Raw genomic sequence first — 19,159 nt, forward strand, 5'->3', positions numbered from 1 at the left:
GACGTATAGGGCGCTCTGGAAGTGAAACATCAGATTTAACCGCTGAGAAAGTCAAGATAGAGAACAACGTTTGGGAACCGCAATGAGTTCCTTGGTCAACAATGATATAGACAAGTCGAGTGGGCGAAATTTAAAAGGAAAGTTTGTATTTCGATGAGTGGTTTGAACCCGACCGCGGCGGCTGCGTTTCGATGGAAGCGAAGCGCTGAGGCGCCCGCGTGCTGTGCGATGTCAGTGTATGTTAAAGATCCCCAGGTGGTCTAAATTATTCCGGAGCCCTCCACTACGGCATTTCTTTCTTCCTTTCCTCTTTCACTCTCGCCTTTTGCCTTCCCTTACGGCGCTTCTCAGGTGTCCGCCGATATGTGAGAAAGGTACAGTGCCATTTCCTATCCCCGATAACCAATTTTCAATTCTCACAGTTTCTTCTGTGAGGTTCAGGGCCTCAGTCGTCGCCTGGATAAAGGGTGGCTCGAGGAATTATTGCGTCGTCAGGTTTAGCCTTTGGGTTCACTACTTACGCACCAGCGGCTGAGTGTTGTGTTGCCAGCGTGTGAAATTCTTTTTAAAGCGGAAGCTTTACTGACCGCAGGTTGAGCAGTTTCGCGTGATTCCTGGAGAGCCGTGCTGCGCATGCACGAGGAGCAGTGACGACACATGGCGCATTTCTCTCTCTCTCTCTCGATCCCTACTCACTACTGCGCATGCGCCACTAGTAGCACCGAGCCACAGATGTTCAGCCGCTGCGCACCGCCGCACATTTCCTCAAAATCCAACTTTAAATTTAGTTTCCTCTTTCCCTCCCTCCTTTATCCCTTCCTTAATTCACGGCGCGGTTCGGGTGTCCACCGAGATGTGAGACGGTTACTGTGCCATTTCCTTTCCTCAAAAAACCAAACAAAACAAGTGAGCCGACGGCGTTCATAGAGTTCATTGGCGTGGACAACTTTGCAAAGACCGTTCATTTTCACGAAACGAAAAGCGCACAATCGGCTCCGTGGTTCAGTGGAGACCTCAATCTCGGTTTCGCTTTGTATATCCTGGATTAGCGGGGCTAATCCAACCCGCCGCGGTGGCTAAGTGGTAAGGGCGCTCGGCTACTGATCCGGAGTTCCCGGGTTCGAACCCGTCCGCGGCGGCAGCGTTTTTATGGAGAAAAAACACTAAGTAATAATAATAATTTTGGGGGAAAGGGAATGCGCAGTATCAGTCTCATATATCGTTGGAAACCTGAACCGCGCAATAAGGGAAGGGATATAGGAGGGAGTGAAAGAAGAAAGGAAGAGAGAATTGCCGTAGCGGTGGGCTCCGGAATAATTTCGGCCACCTGGGGATCTTTAACATGCACCGACGTCGCACAGCACACGGGCGCCTTCGCGTTTTTCCTCCATAAAAACGCAGCCGCCGCGGTCGGGTTCGAGCCCGGGAACTCTGGATCAGTAGCCGAGCGCCCTAACCACTGAGCCACTGCGGCGGGTAAACGCTAAGGCGCCGGTGTGCTGTGCGACGTCAGTGCACGCTAAAGATCCCCAAGTTGTCGAAATTATTCCGGAGCCCTCCACTACGGCACTTCTTTCTTCCTTCTTTCACTCCCTCCTTTTCCCCTTCCCTTACGGCGCGGTCAAGGTGCCCAACGGTATATGAGACAGATACGGCGCCATTTCTTTTCCCCCAAAACCGATTATTATTATTATTATTATTATTATTATTATTATTATTATTATTATTATTATTATTATTATTATTATTATTGGGCTACCTTTCTCTCATATCGGCAGACACCCGTACCGCGCGCCGTAAGAGAAAGGACAAAAAGGCGAGGGAGTGAAAGAAGAAAGAAAGAAGCGCCGTATTGGAGGGCCTCGGAATGATTTCGACCACCTGGGGATCTTTAACGTACACTGACATCGAACAGCACACGGGCGCCTTAGCGTTTCGGTTCCATCAAAACGCAGCCGCAGCGGTCGGGTTCGATCCTGGGAACGCCGGATCAGTGATCGAGCACTCTAACCACCGAGCCACCGCGGTGAGTGTATTGTCTTTTTTTAGTCACTCGTTAAATGCTCTTTAACTCGAAGCGAAATGGTGCACCGTCGAGCCCGAACATTCACTCTGGCAAACTGATGTTTCCTTGGACTGCAGCTGTTGATGCTTATAAATTACGCGTCTGCACATTCTCAATTCGCAGAAAAATTCATGTGAATGTTGTTCATCTTTCGCTGTTAATGGGCAGCTGCGACGTCTTCTTTTGGCCTCCACGAATGCCGAAATTTCCAAGGTAGTTCCTTGTGCCGAGCTTCGCCGCCGGGCGTCGGTTTGTTTCAGCACGAATAATTAAATGTTTCCAATTTTGTCGCCCCAATCGGGACGATTTCTGTGGGAGACCTTGCACGTGTGACGTCACCAGCTGCATGCCCTTCCATATTTGCTTGGAGTTTGCGCAAGAAGAAGAAAATGAAGACCTTTGTTTTTGGTCATTTCACACAAACGGTGGTCTGTCGCTTACAGTCTCCAGTTTAGTCAGTCAACGCGCCGAAAGTTTTTGTGACAGTATGCATGACGACAAGCTTCTATCTTGACGTCATTCTTTGGGAGAAACCCAGTTTTAGTTTCGGTGTTCTTTGCTTTTGCTGGTTTAAAGGGCTTCTACTCAGGATTTTGAAAAACGCTTTTAAAGGCACAGAGAATTGACTCCCAAGAAATGTTATGCGAATAGGAACACAATACTACGTCTAAAACATTCAAACTCGCCCACAGTTGCCCTTTGAGTGGTTCTGAAACCTTGGAAGAAATACTTCAGCACTGGCGCTATCATGGGCTGGGTTCCCTGAATAAATAAATTAAGGCACAGAAAGAACTAGTACTGACTGTCTCGCTTTTGATGTACACCACGACCACGCAGTGCGGTTCCTTGATTTTGCAGTCGACCCGATCGCCCCTGTCATATGTGCTCAAGATAGAACAAGGCTTTGAAATACCTTCCGAGGAAAGTACAGGGTAGGTCAAAAGTTCCCAGGCCATAGGGTCTGCTTTTGAGCTGTATAATCAGGCAGACATGACACACCCAAAGACTCAAAATATCCGTAGAGGGCGGAAGAGGTATCGTTCTATACTCTGCGAACCTTGATAGCTTTAATCGCACCTTAAATGCCACGATATACCGATGAAAGAAGCAAGCCCTGTGGCCCCGGAACTTTTGACCAACCGTGTACATAACCTCGCTCAAGTACTACGAGCTTGCGTCATAAACACCTGAACCATATATTCCTACATTGAGCACAGAACCCACAATCCCGAGCGAAGGTTGGCGAGCTCTTTCCAGCGATTTTTTCACGCCCGCGCATTTCTCCGTCTCGTGCTCCTGCGTATTTTTGTTCTGATGTGGCTGTCGGTTAGATTCAGAAGTATGGCAGCTACTGTGGCCGCTGCCAATAATAAGTGTCGTTTCGGCGGTTCAGGAAGCCCTCCTCACCCCCCCCCCCCCCCACCATTACCGGGAAAATTCCCGAACGCGTCTGCAGCCGGCGGTGTGGCCGAGTGGGTAGGGCTGGCTGAAGAGCGCCGACCTGTGAGCATGAAAAGAGTGATGAAAGGAGATAGAAAGGCTAGAAGACGCTGTAATTTAGATATTGACTGCAGATAACTTCGCTTGCACAAAACATTTAAGACATTCTCAGGGGAGCTATATTAATGTTCAAGCGCCGTCCTTTAATAGGCTCGCTACAACACACGGGGTGCAGGAGGCTTTCCCCGTTAAGACTCACCGGTCCTGCACTGTAGTGTAGATCGAAGACCATTCGGCCAAACTTGTGTGACGCTCAACACACGAAACAGTGCGTGCATACTTACTTCTTCATGCCCTGCTCTAATTACCACCAATCACGGCGCAGGAGCTCGAGCGAACCCTGCCCTCCCACTTCCCGCGGAGGCCCGCCCACGGCCAGCTGGGCCGGACCATACAACTTCTTGCCAACCACTTCAGCATTGAGATACCGACCGGCAGCGTCTACCACTACGACGTCGACATCTCCTCGGAGACTGCCAAGGAGACCAAGGTTCCTGAGCAGAAAAACTACCGATGCCTCAGTACAAAGATCAACAGGATAGTCATCGAGCTCCTAGTAAAGAAGTACCGGCAAGACCTAGCCAACTGCATCCCGGCTTTCGATGGCCGCAAGAACCTGTACACGCGCCGCCAGCTCAACTTCCGCGAGCGGACATTCACAGTCGACATCGAGGAAGACCAGAGAAGCCAGAAGTTTATCATCAAGATCCAGTATGCCGCCACCGTGAACCTGGATGCCCTGCATGGCGTCTTCCAAAAGCGCGTACAAACTGTGCCCCAGGAAGTCCTCCAGGCCATCGACATCGTCTTGAGGCACAGCCCCTCGATCAACCTTGCGCCGGTTGGACGCTCGTTCTTCAGACCGCCGGGACCCAACGAGCACAATGACCTCGGAGGAGGCCGGGAGGTGTGGTTTGGCTACTACGCGAGTGTTCGACCCGCCCAATGGAAGCCCATGCTTAACGTCGACATGTCAGCAACAGCATTCTACGAGTCGCTTCCACTGGTAGACTTCATGTGCAGGTTCTTCAGCGACAGCCGGCGTGTGTTGACACCCGCGGACTTACGGTCATTGCGCGACAACCAGTACGCGCGGCTGAATAGGGAGCTCAAAGGACTCCGCGTAAAAGTGACGCACCTTCCGTACCCGCGCAAGTACAAAGTGGTCAAGATCACGAGGGAAGCTGCGAAGGACATCTATTTTGAATCAGAAGGTAGTCAGATCTCCGTCGCCGACTACTTCCAGAGCCGCTACAGGCGCTTGTCGTACCCGAACTTCCCTTGCGTGCAGAGTGGCAGCCCGACGCATCCGGTCTACATTCCTCTGGAGGTGTGCGAGCTGGCCGAAGGCCAGCACTGTCGGAAGAAACTCGAGGAGAGTCAGACCGCCGAGATGATGAAGCGCACGGCCAAGCCGCCAGCCAAGCGCTTCCTGGAGATTCGTCAGTCTGTGCGCGACATGGTCAGCACCTCGGACAAGTACCTGCGAGAGTTCGGCGTCAAGATCAACCCCGAACCCACTCAGGTTGTTGGCAGAATTCTCGACCCGCCGTCTTTGGTTTTTGAGAACAACAGCATGTGCAAGCCGCGCGACGGTACGTGGGATCTCCGAGGGCAGCGCTTCTACAAGGCGATGTCGATGACACAGTGGATTGTTCTCAACGTGAGCCGCTTCGCGCAGAAGGACTGCCTGGACAACTTCATCAAGATGCTGATCCGCATCGGCCAAGAACTGGGCATGCGCATTGCGCAGCCGCTTGCGGTCATCACGTTCGACACAAACCGCAAGCCCATGCGGACCGTTCTCACGGAGCAGCGCAAGCAGCGCCCGCAGTTGGAGATGGTTGTGGCTGTGATCACAAAAGCCACGAACTACGCTGAGATCAAGCAGGTGGCAGAGACTGAGCTCTCCCTGCGCACACAATGCATCTTGGACAACAACGTGGTCCAAAAGTGTAACGCAGCGCTCATCCAAAACCTGTGCCAAAAGATCAACGCCAAGATGGGCGGCATCAACAATAGTCTCCTGATCCAGGAGAAGCCGAAGCTATTACATAGGCCCGTGATCGTCATCGGAGCAGACGTGTCGCACCCATCGCCTGGGGACAAGATCAGGCCATCCATCGCCGCGTGCGTCGGAAGCCTAGACTCTGTACCGTCCAAGTTTCACGCCACCATTCGGGTACAGATTGAAGACTCCAAGGCTAAGGCGCGTGTGGAAATTATCAAGGACCTGAAGGACATGATCAAGGAATTGCTACTGGTTTTCTACCGCACCACCGGGCACAAGCCCCTGCGGATCGTCTTCTACAGGGACGGAGTGAGCGAGGGGCAGTTCTTGGAAGTCCGTAACCATGAGGTAAGCAACTGCGCCTACTACAATACTGTGTCCACTAAACTCTCATCTTGTTAAGACAGCTATACCGCATTCAATGCCGCTAGCGTCATTGGATAACCTTTTGTCTTATGACAAGCGGACTTCCTGTGCATATACGTAACGGCACCGAATAGATCTCCACAGCGCTACAATTTCAGGACATTCGGGACATTCATTTCTGGAGACGTCTTCTCGGTGTTAGTTGACGTCAGCTTGATCGTTTCTCTTCAAAAGGTGGTAAACATCCAAGACTGAGGCTTGTGGTTGGGTTTTGTGCGTGCCCGCTCCGTGTCTCACCCCTTTTACGCACGGGCGATATTAACGGCTGTGCAGTTTACCGTCCGTTGAACTGAACGACAGTTAGAGGTGCTATACCAGTTTCACAAGGTCATGTTTAATGTCATTAATTACTTAGTGATCAAGTTTTAACGCCATCGGAACAGTGTCACGTGCTCGTATTTAATGGCATTAGACAGACTAACTGCTGTTTGCGACCTACTGAGTTCACCAGAACTCATTCGCCACAGCAGTGCATACTCTTGTCCCCATTCCGCATGCAGAAAGATATGCAACTTTTTTTGTGAAAAGTCACTATCCTGTGGATAATGGTTTATTCATAAAGAGCAGCATTTTTACCAGCAATTCTGAAGCACTGTTAGCCTGTGAGCTGGCACGCCAGTTCGACTTTTACGACTAGTCAAGCAAGAACAGTGGCATTTTCTACAAATTTATTTTTATATTATATTTGAATGACATTGCTGAGGTTCTGACTCATTGAAACTGTTTATATTCAGGTGATTTTTTTAGCCCCTTGAAGGCGTTATCATCACCGTGACTTTTTAAAATTTCGTTTTCTTTCTTTCTTTTTTTTTATTTTTTTATGTATTTAAATACACCTCACAGGTCTCCGCAAAGGCATTGTGTAAAAATAAAAAGGGGGGGGGGGTCAAATACAGAACATTGCACAAAATATGTTACAAATAAAAAATAGTAAAAGTGCAGCAAAACACACAAAAAAACAGGTGAGTTCAGATAAGATATCGCAATTCACAAAAAGAGATAAAAGTAAAAACAACTGTGTCATGGAACAAAAACAGGGGAAATGCACGAAGTCGAGTTATACAAAAGCCAAAGAAAACATATCAGGCATAAATGAGCAAAGTTGCACATCCACGGAACCAAAGAGGCAATAGGTCTCAAGCTGCTGAAAACGAAGTTGTACGAATCCGGAGTATATAAATGACGTGCTAACCGTTATCAGCGAAGTGTTTGGGTAGATGTTCGCAAAAGGTGTCATGATTAGCCTGCAGGGCGATGCAGTCCGGAAGATTCTTCCAGAGACAGATGGCACGCGGGAGTGACCAGAAGTTGAAAGCATGTGTGTTGCCATAAATGCGGCATAGCTGTAGTTATTATGTAATCTATGTTATAAGTAGGAAGGACGTTGCAGATGTGCTGGCGGTGAATCAGTGGCATGGACGTATTTGTGAAAGATAGATATAAGGGCAGTCTTGCGACGAATTTGCAACGGATGCATAGAGCGAAAGTTTGATCTTTAGTTGGGTTAGACTAGACTGATAACTGCAATTTTGCGAAATGAGACGACAAGCCCCATTGTGGACAGCTTCCAACTTCTCTCTCAGATATTTCTGATGAGGTGACCAGATGGATGAAGCGTACTCTAGCTGCGGTGTGACAGAAGTAATGTAGGCTTGTTCACACACGTGAGGGGTAGTGCATTGCAGGTTACGGTGAATGAAAACTAGTTACCGGGAAGCATTAGCGAAAGTGATGGTTATGTGTTCAGCCCAAGAAAAGTTTGGTGAAATATGGACGCCTAGATGCTTATACTGCGTAGTCCGAGCCAATGTATCGTTATTATTGTGGTATGGAAAATTCGAAGTGACTGATTTTCGGCTAAAAGTAATTATCTTACACTTAGAAATGTTTAAAGTCATTAGACACGTTTTACACCAGTAGTTTATGCAATCGAGGTCACTTTGAAGTTGAAGGTGGCCATTAGTAAATTTTATTGGTGAATAAATAATGCAGTCGTCAGCAAATATGCGCATATAAGATAAGATTGTTGCTGGCAGGTTATTAATGTAAATTAAGAATAGTAATGGACCGAGGAGGCTTCCTAGTGCCGCGCCCGATGTAACATCGGAAACAGGAAATTAATAATTGTTAACAGCGGTGAACTGCTGGCGATTAGAAAGAAGACTACGGACCCATGACAGAGTTAAAGAATTTAATTTGAGAGCACAAAGCTTAGATATTTGTCGGCAATGTTCTACCCGATAAAATGCTTTGGCAAAGTCCAAAAAGGTGCAAGTCATCAATTTCCGTGCGAGTGTTTGTTAGTACTTCTGAAAACCGGTACAACCTTTCCTATTTTCCAACCGGTGGAAACCTCACCTGTAGATTTTGACTGCTTAAAGATATGACGGAAGATGATGCTGGAGACAGAAATGGCATTTCTTTAGTATTTTCAGTTAATTTCATCAACCCCAGAAGAAGAGGGTGCTAGGCTATTTATCAGGTGTACTAAGCCATAAAGTGTAATGTCAACCGGTGCCATGTACGGGTAACCAAAATCTGGTACTTACGGGATGTTAGGATTATCTTCTTGGTGAAAATATATGCGAAAAACGAATTAAAAGCTTTAGGACATTCAGCATCGAAGTAGGGGGCGCTGTGAATATCATGTATTGATATATCATTACTGACACTGTTCTGATGTATTGCTTTGAAGGGCTTGCTCTTATTGTTCCTAAGTAGCGCCGGAAGGGCTTTTGAAAAAAATATTTATTTTTTTCGACACAAAGGCCATAACAACACAGCTTTAGGTAGGTTTTATATTTACCCCGCGTGCAGGGCGAACATTCGTGCTATGCATTTTTGTACAACCGTTTTTTCTTATTTCTCATTTGTCGATGCTTTTTTCTAAAGCAAAGCTTAGATTTATGATTTGATAGCGTGACAAGCGGGACACGTTTGGCTACATGTTAGGCGAGCTTGTCTCTAAATTGAACCCGCGGTTATCTAATACGACCTATATTGTAAAGAGGGCGTCAGAATATTATCAGAAAACATTTGAATTTCGATCGTCATTGATTGGATTGTAATCTCCTCTGTTATAGTTGCGAATCTGTAATATCAATAAATCTGCCAATAAATTGTAATGTCGTTAAATCTGGACGTGTAGCGCCAGCTCCGAAAATAATGGCATAGGCAAACTTAAGGCTACAAACATCTGCGGTTATTTCTAGTGCGCATGTGGCACGGGTAATAAAAGGCAGCGCCACCTGCAGTTGAGGTCTCAGCTCAGTAGGGGGTCGCAGTTAGACCAGTCTACTGACCCGCTGCATCGGCCGAGTGCTATCCTGGCTCATATAAGTCTCACTCTACAACTTCCATTAAAGTCGGATACAACTCAAGAACCAAGCGTCTTTTCCCCCTGAAAGGACTCTCTTGCAGCCAATGGCGTAGACCATTTCTCATGAGCCTCCTAAGGTAACCATGTAGGAAGTCGCAAAAGGAAGGGGTTAGTCTCCCCCCTCACAGGAGAGACTATTGTCATTGTCACCGCGCTCGCTGCATTGTCCACCTTGCAGGTTCGTGAAAACCAGCCGACGCCATTTACTGGATGGGGGTCCTTTTACGGGGAAAAGCGGCTTCATTATTGAGTTGTATCATTGGAATTAGTTTAGCCACAAAAAAAAATGCCACGAAGTGGCACCAGGAAAACAACGGCTGAGCGGTGAAGCCGGGCGTTCCTCTACTGAATTTTCTTGGCTTTGTGTGGTTGTTCACTGACGGCATACTCAAACGCCACGCTTGCACAGAAACTTTAGTTGAGTGAAGTCAAATAGTAAGTCAATGCCTAGAGTTATGTATATAAACCGATCATGTGATCCAGAATGTGGACCGCGTGAACTCAATTTAGCGGAGTGTGCGAGTAACTGCAGCTGACTGCTGTTCATTTCGGCGTTGGTTGGAAAAGCTGCACTTCCGTTGAGTTGAACATTTGCTGAAACTGCTCGTTTAACCAGATCACAACCGATAATAGCGTTGCTAAAAAAACGCTGCTCTTCGCCATAGAGTTTTTTCCCAAACGACAATTATATAAGATAGGACAGCAGAGTTCGTGTAGGTCCAAAGCGTTTTGTTTACATTCTGTACCAAGTATATATCGTGATTCGTCGAATGGCCTTTAAACCCTGACCAAGTTTTTCTTTGTTTCCGCTCTCGAATCTCTCAGGTGAGCGCCATCCGGCTGGCGTGTGCGGAAATGTGTCCCACCGAGACCTACGAGCCACCGCTGACGTTCATCGTGGTCCAGAAGCGACACCATACGAGGTTCATGCCTGCCAACGACCGCGACGGCGTGGGCAAGTTCCGCAACGTCCCACCAGGCACGACCGTAGACTCGGTGGTCACGCACCCGCTGGACTTCGACTTCTTCCTCTGCAGCCACTTCGGCATCCAGGTAGGCGACCTCTTCTCCGCCCTTGTTGCTATTGTCAGCGGGAAGAAATGGTCCGCGGTGTTTTCGTTTATCAATTTGCGGAGGAAATAGTCCGGGCGCCGGCGTCGCCACAGTCGCGTCGCGTCTTTAGTGCGCTACAAATACCAGGAGCGCCTGCGGTGGAGGCCTTCCGCAGCTTGAGGAAAGGGAAGCATGGCCTCCGAGATCACCTGCAAGCGGTACCGTGGCGGAAGCATTCCGCTTCACATCGAGGCCACCAGGAGCGCTATGAGTGACTGTAACGTCATCGTTCGACCTTGAGGAAGCGGTATCGGAAGTTGCGCACGGGGGGCCTTATGTCCAGTGCGGATTGATGCTGTCATACGGATGTGGTCATTAGTTTTTCTTTTCAGGATGGCGTCTGCTCAGACAATGAATGCATGGGGTTGGGTGAAAAGAGAAGCGCTTGATGCTCGCCTGGGCCTGCTTGCTCGTACGTTAAAGCGGGACGCGGCTTTGCAGTCTCAAGAAACGGCCAAAAAACTGATTTTTTAAATAGTCGTGTCGGCTTGTATGCCTCGTTTTTTTATGCTGTACCGAAGTCGGGACAGCGACATAGATGACGATGACTGACCAATGCGCTGATGACAGCCAGGCAGGAAATAATAGTTATTCACGGTATATAACGGCGCGAGGGCATCTAAGGTCAAATAAAGAGAGAAACATGTTGTGCACGCAGCATTAAGAGCAAGGCGAGCACGTGCTGTGCTCATAGGCACTGCCAGTTTTTTGTATATTGCGTTTAAACACTCTCCTTCCCACGTAATGTGTGCTAATAAAATAAGTGTATTCAAACCGCACACACCATCCCACATCACATCGCACCACAAGCAGGACCACACCGCACCACCACATACCACGATGCGAAGCGACCCAGCCCGACATGGCACTCGGAATCTGGGCATGTGAATAACTTTACTCCTTTGCGCTCCCGCAGGGCACCAGCCGGCCGGCCCACTACTATATCGTGTGGGATGACTCCAACTTCAGCGCGGACGACCTGCAGAAGCTCAGCTTCTACCTGTGCCACACATACTCCCGGTGTGCAAGGAGCGTGAGCATCCCGGCCCCTGTGTACTACGCGCACCTGGCCGCCTTCCGCGCAAAACACCACATCGCCAGCAAGCTGGAGACGTCAGGCGCGGTCAGCCAGTCGTCTGAGGGCGGCGGGGACGCAGTGTTGACCACTGCCCAATACGTGGAGGCCGTCAAGGTGCTGCAGGAACTGCAGGCCTCCATGTACTTCGTGTAATGGAGGAGGTTCTCCGCTGCCCCTGCATTCCGGTTACGGTGAGCCTGGAGGAGTACCACTGACGTCATACCCAACAGTTCTGGATTCTGGAGAAAAACATTTTTGAACGGGAAAGCGTTTAAAGGCCTTTGCAGGGAGGGTGTTACATAGGGTATAGGGAGGGTATTATGAGCTCAGTGTTCCTCATATTTTGTAAGATTCTACTACAACGATCAATATATCCCCAACCTCCCGCCTGCAGGCTTGCATTTTTTGCTATTAACGTTTTTGCTACAGTCCAAAGCGTTCCTCATTGGTTTTCTATTACAGTCATAACTGCTCGATGCGAGCGATGGAAACAGTATAAAAGGAAGGTTCTTCCAGATATTGGAAGAATTGACCTTGAATATTTCAATACCAGAATCTTAGTTTCCCAAATTTCATTTTTTTTTTGTCCAAGAATGTTGGACATGTGCGCAACACGTAGAGGACAAGATATACGTGACACGAAGTGGACATTTTCTCCAGTTCCTCTTGGCGCATAGCAACAATTTTTAATGCGTTTTGTCGGAGTGAGAGACGACTTAACTGTGAAGTGCTGCTCCGCTCACATTCAGGACTGCTGCTTCGAATTCCTCCACGAAGAAAAAAATTAGTCGGTTGTAAATTCTTTTTGTGTTACCTAAACAAGACGTTTACCACCAGACGAAATTAAAAACGTGAGAATTTTGATCCAAATTCTATGATCGAAATTTAAAGTTTTTCAGTTTGGTTCATTGTAAGCTACACGTACATCACAGAGGCGCAACTGAACAGGGACATGAACACACAGCGCCTGCCCTGTGTTGTGTGGCTTTCACGTGTTTGTTTAATTGCGCTTAGTTCATCTGTGAATCTTTTATGAGCGCACAACTAAAATTTTGCGTAAAATGTAAATGCGCCTACTATGCTTTTTTTTTTGTCTTGTTCTAACAAAATGTTATTGACCACTGTCCGGCGATATTTTCTCTCTTCCTCGCTGCCTGCGTCCCGACTTGCTATACTCATATATGCTGTATGTATTGCAGGCAGAGAAGAACCTGAACTAAATTTAACCGGATTTCTGCTGCTTGAGAGCATTTCGTAGCTGCACAAAAATGCGATCCAACTTTAAAAACCGCAGCCTTCGCGACGTTCAACTGCATAGCCGTCAGCTAGTTGTCAAGCCCCGCGGGTGTCACTTTGCGATAGATAGAGGGAGAAGCCCTATAATTTAAACAAGAGATTTTATCTCGCATGCTACACTCTAAACACAAATATACGCCCGTATGGGAGTAAATAAGAGAGTAAGCTGTCTTCTAGCGCATAGGAAAGCTTACTCCCCTTTCTTACTCCCTTTTTACTCCTTTCTGTTTAGAGCATACTCTGCGTGGGGCAAGAAAGTCTCGAGGAGAGAAGCGCAGAAAATGTCTTTAAAGAAGTAAAAGAATAAAATAGAATAAATATGATCAAGGCATAAATGGGCAGTTAATTTGGACTCAGGTGCACGGACAAGTAACGCTACAAGATATTAAATGGTGATGCGCAGTATCTCCCACGAAGGGGCTGACAGTGTTCACTGCATGAATAGTGCATAATGGTGAGAGTTCAATTCATAGCGGTGATTTGTTTGCTATTTGCCTATTTAGATGACATTGGCCTTTTCGAGCGGAAGCATGGATCTCGGAGTCCGTTCTGTGAGATTGCTGTATGTGCCACTTGTCACTGTTTTGCAGCATTCTCTATAGACACCAATGTGATGAACATAGAGATCAAAAACCGTTCTTTGCGATCAGAAACAATGGCAAACAATCGGAGACGATGAAAAAAGGTGTTTATTTTCTTGGAAGAAATGCATGATCAGTATATTTCAGTTGTAGTTCCTCGAGCCTGGTGTGAGCAACTACTAATCGGTGGTTTTCTTTGTTAGAGGTTCGGGCTTGCTTTGATTCAAATTCGACGGAACAATTTCGATGTTAGCGTGAGTCAGCCACGCCGCCACTAATTGCACCTTTTATTTTCTTGCAGGCTCGCAAGGCGAAGGATTTCCTTGGTTTTGTTGTTTCATGGGCTGTCCGAAGAGTGCGGGTGCCAACATTCTTGTTTGTTGTTTCTGTGCCTTGAAATTTATAATTTGCAATAAAAAAAAATTGGACAATAAAGTTGGCCGTTACATGAGGTTTCCTTGCTTTGCAGTCACTGGCGCTTGCATTGGCCATGCGTTGGCCGAAGCCAGTCTGTTCTGCTACAACACATGCTAAAAAAGTGATCGGGTTTCGAGACGTAGCTAAACCGAGTAGACGTGTGAAAGCATGTGTTTAGCTTGGTTGGCTCATGGTTTTGCTCTCCTGGATGGGTTGGTTTTTGGCCTCGGACGCCGAGGCGTGCGGACGTGTATTGCGTGGTTTTTCGATGTTCCTGGCGGATTTATGCTTGTGCTCAAGCCAACTTCGATTGGAATCATCAGCGGAAGTCGCCAGGATCACCTGGATTCCGAAATTGCGGCAAGTGGATCTAATTTGCGGCTATTTTCGATTTCGACGCGTCGTCCCAGCGGCTGCGTTCGACCTAGCGTCGACTCCGACCACTGCCCGCCGGCCAAGCGTCGGTGCGCCTCGCCGCCGACCCCTGGGGCTTAGCATGGCCGGATATTTTCGGCGAAAATGCAGGTTGTTGTTCAAGGGGAGGATATTTCTCCCGAAGAATTTTCCGAAAAGGTCGGTTGGTTCACGATCAACACAAACCAGCAACGCGGCAGCCAAGATGGCGGCCGCGAGGGAGAAGGCCAAGGTGTCGGCTCGGACCGAGGAAGGAGACAAGATGGCGGCCACGTGAGCACCAAATCAATCAAGATGGCAGGGAGGAAGTTGGCGCTGCGCTCTTATGGAGGAAAAACGCTAAGGCGCCCGTGTGCTGTGCGATGTCAGTGCACGTTAAAGATCCCCAGGTGGTCGAAATTATTCCGGAGCTCTCCACTACGGCACCTATTCCTTTCTTCTTTCACTCCCTCCTTTATTCCTTCCCTTACGGCGCGGTTCAGGTGTCCAACGATAAATGAGACAGATACTGCGCCGTTTCCTTTCCCCTAAAAAACAATTATTATTATTACTCCGTGGCGTCACAGCAACCACGCCTACCTACTGGCCTGCATAAGGTGATAATCAGACCGAGCGGAGGATTGAAAGCTCTATCTTTGGGTGGAGACGTGAAGCTTATGAGATTGTGCGAGCCGCTGCGGGCGTGAATCTGAAGGAGGCTAAGGAAGACTTTATTCAACTTAACACCAAGCAAAACACCATTTTGTTGGGCACCATGAGTGAAGAAAGAATGCATCTGTACCTGAAGATAAAAACACTTCAGGTTGATCAGAAAAAGTACGACGTAAACGCCTACCTGTCATCCCCCGAGGGTATTGGCAAAGGAGTTATTCATGGGATTCCGGTGGAACAAACGCAAGCACAAATTCTGGACACCTGGATTGTTCAAGGAACCCCAAAATCAGAGGGATCAGAAGAATAGGGAAGACATCGACCTCAGTTCTGTTACTCTTCGTCGATGAGAATGTGCCGTTTTGGATTTATTATAGAGGCGGGCTCCTCAAGTGCTTCCTCCACAAAAAGAAGTTTGAAGTGTGCAACGCATGCGGATCGACACCTTGGGCACCGCTCTGATGTGTGTCCGGACCCGGACAACGTCAAGTGTCGTGGCTGCGGTACGGTGAAGCCACCGGATGGACACTTGTTCGATCCCAAATGTGCTGTTTGTGGAAATAGACATGAACTGGGAAACAAGAAGTGTCGCGAGATCTACCGAACTCCGTACGTCGTCAAGAAACGCCAGCGGGAGCGGAAGCTCCAGGAAGAGGAGGCGAAGAAAACACCCCCGCCTGGGCGGAAACTCAAGGAGCCGGGAGGGCTTCCGGAGCCGATCCGACTCCTTCCCTCGCCTCGATCTCCCGGGCCGTTCCAGCTCCAAGGGCTGCTCCAGCTCCGGGGTCGCTCTGTCTCCAGAGGCCACTCCGGCTCCAGGGCAAGATCATCGTCAAGGCCGAGGACTGAAGCCAACAGGCAAAGGGAGGTGAGCTGGGTAGATAAGGTCTCCCCAAAAAATACGGAGTCCGAGGAACTAGCCAAGTTGAGAATCATGGTAGAGAAACTCACTAAAAGAGTAGATGACCTCGAAAAGGAAAACGCTATGCTAAAAAGGGAGAAGAAAGTAGCTAACGCAGTCAAAACAGCTAACACGATTAAAACCCACTCAACCGATGAAAGCACTGTGGAGATGCAGGTAGATGATACCCGCTCCCCACCTCTGAAAAGGAAACTAGGCGCGAACGCGTCGCAAGAGCCCACAATGGCAGATCCATGCAAGAAAATGGACGACTTCCAGGCGAGCTGGGAAGCAGAGCTCGCAGCAGTCTTCCAAGCCATCCAGGCGCTATCGGAAGAAAGCCAGAAACACAGGGCCGAGTTGCTGAGCAATAATAATTGGCAGAGGGAAACAGAGCAGAAGGTACATGGTGGATCACAGACGGCTGCGACCCTAATACCATCGGGTGACAATCCACAATCCAATCATGGCCAGTCACAATAAACACTCGATTTGGCAGTGGAATTTCCGCGGGCACCGTCGCAAAAGGGCGGTCCTGCAGCAGCTCCTTCTTGGCAAAGACAATCCAGACGTAATCGCTTTACAAGAAACTGCGGGGATGGCAAAATTATCGGGCTACATATCATTTAGTACAGATGATGGAAGATCCGGGGTAACCACCCTGGTCAGGAGAAACTTAGCAGTCGTTAAGCATGACACGGAGGTTATCAACGTAGACCATGTCCTTGTTGAACTTATTCCAGCAAAAAAGAAAGAAGGCAGCCTTTTTGTTCTTAATATCTATAGCAGCCCGAAACAGAGGAAGGCCCGATTTGGACCTCTTCTCCAAAAAACTCTGCGTATTGCCAAAAGGCAAGCTTTGGTAGTGGTGGGTGACTAACGCCCAACACGCTGCCTGGGGTACACAAAGAAAGAGTTAAGGGAAGGGAACTCTGGCTGGATGCACAGCAAGAGGGGCTCACCTTAATGACCGACCCCCGAACCCCCACTAGAACGGAGAACAGTGTCAGCGTAGACACCTCACCCGACCTCACCTTCGTCAAAACAAGCGTTTGTGGGTCGGTAGGCTGGAAACGCTGATAGGTCAAAAAAATGTTACGTCACGTTTGTAACGTCATGTTCACGTATTTTTAATGGCGTCATGTCCGGTTGGGGACAGACACATTTTCTTTAGGTTTTTCTCGGAATTCCCCACGTTTCTCCAACGCGCGCGGGATAAAAAAAAAGCGCATCTTGCACGTGTGCACGTGTCTCTAGTTAAGCTAACTGCGCCGCTGATTCCGCATTGAATATTCCTGCCGAAGAGGCTCCAAGGAAGTCTGCCCTGTCTGCGTTTGATTCTGTTTATTTGTTTACTCGTTTTGGCCAGCGGCACGCGAGTACACGCATCTATAATTCTTATCTGTTCCGCGAATCCGCCACCGTCTGTTTCTGTACTACCCGCCGCTCTGCCTTGAGGGCGCCTATTCTCCCCTACTGCTCCTCGTTTTCCTTTCTTTTTTATTTCTCTTTTTTTCTGCCCGCTCCCCGCGGCTGCTCGGTGGACAGGGGGCGACAGCGCGTTTCCCTTTTTCTCTTTATTTCTCATTCTCCTTTGAAAAACGCCCTCCTTCGAGCAAACAAACAGATCACACAAGAGACAAACAGCGAGCGACCAGACTCCTCTCTTCGACTGAGGGAAAGGAGGAGGGTGGTCAAAGGAACAGCGAAAAAAAAAAGGGGGGGGGGAATAGAAAGCAGAGGTTAGAGACAGGGGGGGCGGAAGGGGTGAATTGTCCGCAAGGAAAATGGGGGGGGGGGTCGCCAAGAATTAATATGGGGGAAGCTTCCTTCGGCGGAAGCGAGAGGTTCGAACACGAGGAAAGAAAATATTATAAACAAGAAAACAGCAAGAAAAGAACAAAGGAACGGAAAACAACACTGAGCGCATATGCCTCAGAGCGCGATGCGCTCCCCGCGGGTGCGGCTGTTAACAGTTAAAATGTAAGTTACGGCGGCGGTGCGCCCGGCCAAACGCACCGCAGAAACCCGATCCCGCAGCCCGGCGCCGCAAAGCGCAAATGTCTCCGCGCTGCCTCGCGTCAGAAGGGCGCCTCCGCCCCGCGTTCCGTCGCGGAGACAAAAAGAGGGCTCCTTCCTAGAAACTGAGAGAGAGAGGAGAGTAACAGATTGAAAATGGGGAACGAAGGCGCGAAATCGCCCAAGTGTCCGTTATTGTAATGGGTTACTGTCCTATATGGAGCATCGGCGCTCTACTATCTGCAAAATAGGAAAAAAGAAATAAAGGAAAATAAAATATATCAAAATATAAAAAGTTGAGGGGCAATAGGCAATATGCTTTGCTCTCAGAACTGTTTTCTCTGGTCATAAGCAAGAAAGATTGGCAGGGGGAGGAGAAGGGCGGCATGTGGAAGCAAGCACGCAAATTGGCATGACCTCAGGCGATGCAGTCGGGGTGCTGTGAATTTCAGTAGGGCTAGGACTATGATCTCTGAAGTGTGGAGGGAGTACCAGGGTTTTCATTTAAATCGGCCTGCACAGTATTAAACTGATATATAAAGTATGATTCTCGTTGCTCACGCTCACGGGTATTTTGGAAGTCGCTGTGTAGCAGCGTAACTTTTAGTTTGTGAAACTCGTGACCTTCCTGGGAAAGTTGTTTCGACAAGGGGGAGGAGAGGAAGAGATCTGGTGTTCGCGCGGTGGTTGTTGAATCTAATTCGGAAGGAATTCTCGGTTTGGCCAATGTATTGCATCTGACAATCGCCGCACTCGGGCATACCACGTTACTACTGTTACAATTCAAGTTTTCACGGGCGGAGTGTGTGCTTTGAGCTAGTGTTGTTGTCCGCATATGCTGGCAAACTTGACATTGATGCTTCCTGCAAGGTAGGCAACCAACAGGTTTTCCTTTATAGACAGTAGAGTGAACTACATAATCATGTGTGTTTTTTTTGGTAGCCTGTAGGTAACGTGTGGAACTGTTGGAAAAATTTTTGACAGTCTATCGTTTTGTTCGATTATTTTGAAATGTTTTTTTTTAGAATTTTGTTGACATTAGGTGGGTTGCTTGCGAAGGTTAAGACGAGATTAGAGCGGTGTCATTTGCGGTTGCTGATGGGGTATCCCCAAACATTTCGTTACGTCTTTTTGCTTTCGCTTTCCTAATGGCATCATCAAAAATAGAGGCCGCGGATAGCATTGATCCCTCAGAACCTCCAGCATACGGTTAGAATTTTCGTTGAAGTCTTCTGGTCGTGAGCAGGTCCTTTTGAATCTGATGGCCTGGGAATATGGAATAGAACTTTTGCAGTGGCGTGGGTGGCA

The 19,159-nt window shown here is 48.4% G+C and overlaps 2 protein-coding genes across 5 annotated transcripts in view; both read left to right on the plus strand.

Annotated features, from left to right (window-relative positions):
* The window catches only part of LOC144115462 (protein argonaute-2-like), a 54,039-nt gene extending 40,139 nt beyond the window's left edge, over positions 1–13,900 (plus strand). For 2 of the 4 annotated variants that reach the window (XM_077649861.1, XM_077649859.1), the window contains 3 exons: positions 3,891–5,924; positions 10,207–10,434; positions 11,411–13,900. In XM_077649861.1, the coding sequence (XP_077505987.1) occupies positions 3,891–5,924; positions 10,207–10,434; positions 11,411–11,725 (2,577 nt within the window). In that variant the 3' untranslated portion in view covers positions 11,726–13,900. The remainder of the gene's footprint in view (positions 1–3,890; positions 5,925–10,206; positions 10,435–11,410) is intronic. The other 2 variants (XR_013311402.1, XM_077649860.1) reach the window with 2 other exon arrangements.
* LOC144120691 (uncharacterized) overlaps positions 1–19,159 on the plus strand; it is a 341,237-nt gene that overhangs the window by 172,418 nt on the left and 149,660 nt on the right. The window lies entirely within an intron of this gene.

This window comes from Amblyomma americanum, chromosome 1 (genome assembly GCF_052857255.1).
Source record: "Amblyomma americanum isolate KBUSLIRL-KWMA chromosome 1, ASM5285725v1, whole genome shotgun sequence".
NCBI classification, from domain to species: domain Eukaryota; kingdom Metazoa; phylum Arthropoda; class Arachnida; order Ixodida; family Ixodidae; genus Amblyomma; species Amblyomma americanum.